The following is a 5,474-nucleotide window of genomic DNA, read 5'->3' as shown; positions in this document are numbered from 1 at the left end:
ATATCAAACACCTCCTCTTACATATAAAACACCTCCCACATATCAAACACCTCCGCCTACATATCAACCTTCATCAACCAGATATTCCCAACCAGTCACTGTCCATCACACCTATAATTCCCAACCATCCCACTTCCAATCACCACCAGATAGCCAAAATTTCCAAGACCAAGACCCAACTTCGACCGCAATCCTCTTAGATACTACACCGCCATTGCTGAGCCCATCGACCAACTGTATCAAAGGTTGAAAGATGTAGGATATGTCACTCATGTTCCCACGATGTCATTAGAAAATCCATCCCAATGGGTCAATTTGAACAAAACCTGTGCGTGCCATTCTGGTATGATCATACCACTGCTGAATGTCGAATATTGAAGGATAAGATCCAGACGCTCATTGACAACAAATTCATACAAGCAAAGGAATCCTCACCTAATGGCCGCAACAATCCCCTCCCTGATCACAGAGGTGATGGTGTACATGTGATAGAAACAAATGAAGAATGGGAGCTTGAGGGTTCAATCAGGCTTATTCGAGAAAGCGACGACCTTAAGGTTGCAGTCACACTTACTCCCATTGTGGTACAGACTCAGGCGCCAATTGATGTTGAGGTAACTGCATTAGTTCCATTCGAGGTAGAAGTGGCTCCGCCCGTAGCCACCTCTGCTCCATTTGAACTAGAAGTGGTCACGCCTTTTACAGTGACGATATCAACCATACACCCATTCAACTCAAAAGAAATACCCTGGGATTATGTTGCCGAGGTTCGGCGAAAAGGGAAGACTAAGATAGAGGAATCCGACATTGCACAAGGGATGACTAGATCTGCAAGAGTCTATACACCTGAACACCTGGAAGATTCGAGTAAGGAGGCCATTACTAGGCAGCCCATCATTGAGACTGGGCCAGATGACCTGTGGAGGAAAGTGCAGGCAAAAGAATATTCTATTGTTGACCATCTGAACAAAGTCCCTACTCAGATATCTATCTTTTCACTATTGCCGAATTCAGAGGCACACAAGAACGCCTTGATGAAAGTACTAAGCGAGGTTTATGTACCCAATAACATTACTGGTGGAGAAATGGCCAACATGGTCGGTCAAGTGCTGGAGAGCCATAAGATTATCTTCCACGAAGATGAGCTATCGCTCGAAGGATTGAATCACAATCGAGCACTGCATATCACGGTATAATTTGAAGACAAGTTCATTGCCAGGGTCCTGGTTGATGGAGGTTCGAGCTTAAATATATGTCCATTGGACATCCTAAAGAGGTTGGACAAAGGTTTCCATGAATTACGGACAAGGAGTATGAATGTAAAGGATTTAATGGGTCCTAGAGGGCCACGATTGGGGAAATTAACCTTTGCTTGCAGATGGGGCTAACTTGGTTCGACGTTGAATTCCAAGTGCTTGACATACCAGCCTCATATAATCTTTTGTTGGGCTGCCCATGGATCCATGCTGCTGGAGTCGTGCCTTCCACACTACATCAAATCGTGAAGTTTGAATGGAACCGCCAGGAGGTAATCATTCACGGAGATGGAAGTAACCCCATCTACACTAGCTAAACCATTCCGACCATTGGACATAGAAGAAGGCTAGGAGGGGAAACATATCATCACATCGAACGGGTCAATGCCGTCGAGAAAGATAAGTGGTGGAGTAACAAGATAGAAAGCATACTAGCATGGTCTGGATATGAACCCGACAAAGGGTTGGGAAAGAACCTCCAAGGTATCACCAAGCCATTACGGCTGAAAAATCATGGTACCACCTTTGAGCTCAGATACCGGTATACATGGCAAGAGTACAATGAATGGTCGCCTCCATGGCTTGGATCATATCACCCTCTTGAGCAGCCATTGCCACGTTTAGAACAGGCTTTCCATTAGGCTGACACAATATGGGGAACTACAGAAGAAGAATCACTAGCTGGGCTAAAGGATTTGTTCTTGGAAGATGAGGACATGGATTGTTGTGCCATAATTGAGGAGGAGGAAGAAGGCCTCACTATTCAGACCGTGGCAAAGAGAGTTGTTCTCAGAAACCGGACCGCCACACCATCCCGAGCCCGCAGAATCCCTGGGTAGCTTGGCAGGATTTACCTCCATAACCATTTTAGGCACTTAAAATTTCCTATAGTTTCGTTTTAATCTTTACTTGTTTCAAAATAAATGCTCGATTCATCGAGCCATGTTTTGTCTGAACAATTTCTCAAGTTTTAATCAAATGCATTTGCTCTTTATTATTCACTACTATCTTTACACTTTTTCTTTCCACATCACTATTATTACTTTTCCCGATGAACCAGTGACTGTGATATGTAATGAGGCAACGCAACATGAGAATAGTGAATCAGAGAAAGAAGATGAGATACCCGAGGAAATTTTCAGGGAGGTTGAGAATTTTGAGAATAAGCCTAAGTCTAATCTGGACGAAACCGAAGCAGTAAATTCGGGAGACGCCAAGACCGTCAATGAGACCCGCATCAGCATTCACTTGTCACCAACAGAAAAAGAAGAGTACATTTGTTTCCTAAAAGAATATGAGGACATCTTTGCATGGTCATATGATGACATGACCGGTTTGAGCACTTCCATAGTAGCTCACAAGTTGCCTAATAATCCCATATGTCCGCCAGTCAAGCAGAAACTCAGAAAATTCAAACCAGACATGAGTCTGAAAATCAAGGAGGAAGTTACCAACCAGATCAAAGCCAAGGTTCTCATATTAGTTGAATATCCAACCAGGTTAGCTAACATCGTGCTAGTTCCAAAGAAAGACGGGAAGGTCAAGGTATGTGTTGACTATCGGGATTTAAATAGAGCAAGTTCCAAAGACGAATTTCCACTGCCAAATATACACATCCTGATCAATAATTGCACCAAGAATGAACTCCAATCCTTTGTCTATTGCTTCGCGGGTTATCACCAGATTTGGATAAATGAAGAAGATGCAGAAAAGACAGCTTTCATTACACCATGGGATGTATATTGTTACAAGATGATTCCATTCAGTCTGAATAATGCTAGGGCCACTTACATGAGAGCCATAAATACCATCTTCAATGATATGATACACAAAGAAATAGAGGTGTATGTGGACGATGTCATTATCAAATCAAAGAGGGCCACAGATCACATAGCAAACTTGAGAAAGTTCTTTGACAGGATATGGAGGTACAATTTGAAGTTGAACCCCACATAGTGTGCATTCAGGGTTCCCGCATGGAAGCTACTGGGTTTCATCGACAATCGTCGGGGGATCAAGTTGGATCCATCTAAAGTCAAAGCTATTTAAGAGTTACCACCGCCAAAGAGCAAAAAGGACGTAATAAGCTTCCTAGGGCGTCTCAGCTACATTACTCGCTTCATAGAACAATCCACGGTCATATGTGAACCCATCTTCAAGATGTTGAGGAAAGACGCTGAAACAAGCTGGACAGAGGATTGTCAGAAAGCTTTCAACAAAATCAAGGAATACATGTCCACACAATCAGTTCTGGTCCTGCCAGAACCATGACGACCTTTGATACTCTATCTATTTGTATTAGATGGAGCCTACGGATGTGTTTTGGGACAACATGATGAGACAGGAAGAAAAGAGCAAGCTACATATTACTTGAGTAAGAAGTTTACACCTTATGAAGCACGATATATGAAACCTGCATACTAGGGCTCAACATGGCAGTCGACATGAACGTTCAGGAGTTGCTGGTGATCGGTGATTTAGATTTGCTTGTGCACCAGGTATAGGGAGATTGGGCCACCAAGAATTCCAAGATATTGCCATATCTGCACCATGTCCGGGAATTGAGAAAGAGGTTTACAAAGATAGAATTCTGGCATGTGCCCAAAATTCAGAATGAGTTTGCCGACGCATTGGCCACTTTATCATCTATGATATAGCATCCAGATAAAAATTACAATGATCCCATTCCGGTGAGGATCCATAATCAGCTGGCATATTGTACCTATATCGAGGAAGAAGCAGATGGAAAGCTTTGGTTCCATGTCATCAAAGAATACTTATCAAAAGGAGAATACCCGAAGCATGCAAATCACACTAAAAATGCACGCTCCGGAGATTGTCAAATCACTTCTTCCACAGTGGAGGGAACATATACAGAAGAAGTCCTAATCTGGGTTTACTAAGATGTGTCGACGCAAATGAAGCTTCTAAGCTACTTGAGGATGTGCATGCTAGGACCTATGGCCCACACATGAATGGTTTTATCTTGGATAAGAAGATACTCAGAGCTGGTTACTTTTGGATGACCATGGAGACATATTGCATTCAGTATATTCGCAAATGCTTTCAATGTCAAGCGCATGCCGTCATGATAAAAGTGCCGCCAAATGAGCTCAATGCAACAAGCTCACCTTGGCCATTCGCTGCCTGGGGAATGGATGTTATTCGTCCAATCGATCCCACTACTTCAAATAGGCACAGGTTTATTCTGGTAGCTATTGATTACTTCACAAAATGGGTAGAGGCTACATCTTACAAAGTCGTGATCAAGAAAGTCATCGCAGACTTTGTCAAGGATCGAATTGTTTGTCGATTCGGTGTTCCTGAACTCATTGTCACTGATAATGCCGCCAATCTCAATAGTGATCTGATGAAAGCTATGTGTGAAACATTCAAAATCAAGCACAAGAATTCCATAGCCTACAGACCTCAGATGAACGGAGCGGTAAAAGCCGCCAACAAAAACATCAAGAAGATACTAAGGAAAATGGTAGAAAACCACAAAACAGTGGCATGAGAATTTACCCTTTGCTCTGTTAGGGTACCGCACCATGGTTTGTATATCAACCGGGGAAACTCTGTACATGTTGGTTTATGGTACCGAGGCTGTCATCCTAGCCGAGGTGGAGATTCCTTCTTTAAGAGTCATACAGGAAGCTGAACTCTGCGATGCAAAGTGGATAAGGAGCCGCTATGAACAAATGGCCCTTATAGATGGAAAGAGGATGAACGCAGTATGTCACTGCCAACTTTATCAGAACAGAATGTCCAAAGCTTTCAACAAAAGGGTCAAACCAAGGCAATTTGCACCAGGTCAGTTGGTGCTTAAGAAGATCTTCCCACATCAAGATGAAGCCAAAGGGAAATTCTCTCCTAACTAGCAAGGTCCATGCATGGTTCACAAGGTACTAACAGGAGGAGCACTCACACTTGCAGAAATGGATGGAGAAATCTTGCCAAAACCAATTAATTCAAATGCAGTCAAGAGTTACTATGCTTAGATTATGTATATTTTTCTCTTTTAATGTAATTGAACTACGCTTGACCCGATTCCCGCTTAAGAGAGAATACATAGGCAGCTTTATGGGTTTGATCATATCATAATAAAATTTTCATTTCCCCCAAGAGCAAAAATTGGGGCAGAATTTTGAAGAGGACCCTCAAAATTCTGAAGCAAGTCCAGCCAACTCCATCACATGCCAGGAAGTTAGTAGTCAG

The 5,474-nt window shown here is 42.8% G+C and overlaps 1 protein-coding gene across 1 annotated transcript; it reads left to right on the top strand.

The window, feature by feature from the left end:
* Positions 1 to 4,284: 4,284 nt before the first annotated feature.
* LOC138877928 (uncharacterized) lies at positions 4,285 to 5,257 on the top strand. Its single transcript, XM_070157573.1, has 3 exons — positions 4,285 to 4,639; positions 4,797 to 4,990; positions 5,162 to 5,257. Exons 1-3 carry the CDS (start codon positions 4,285 to 4,287, stop codon positions 5,255 to 5,257), a joined length of 645 nt encoding a protein of 214 aa, XP_070013674.1.
* Positions 5,258 to 5,474: the final 217 nt, after the last annotated feature.

The sequence above is a fragment of the Nicotiana sylvestris genome, chromosome 9 (assembly GCF_000393655.2).
Source record: "Nicotiana sylvestris chromosome 9, ASM39365v2, whole genome shotgun sequence".
Lineage (NCBI taxonomy): Eukaryota > Viridiplantae > Streptophyta > Magnoliopsida > Solanales > Solanaceae > Nicotiana > Nicotiana sylvestris.
This window is presented reverse-complemented; position numbering and strand designations above follow the sequence as displayed.

What these genes read in the sequence shown, in the direction of transcription:
- LOC138877928 (XM_070157573.1), top strand. Translation starts at nt 4,285, where the DNA reads ATGGAGACATATTGCATTCAGTATATTCGCAAATGCTTTCAATGTCAA. An exon ending in TGATCTGATGAAAGCTATGT is followed by an intron (nt 4,640 to 4,796) that starts GTGAAACATTCA and finishes TTGCTCTGTTAG; the next exon opens with GGTACCGCACCATGGTTTGT. An exon ending in ATGGAAAGAGGATGAACGCA is followed by an intron (nt 4,991 to 5,161) that starts GTATGTCACTGC and finishes ATGGTTCACAAG; the next exon opens with GTACTAACAGGAGGAGCACT.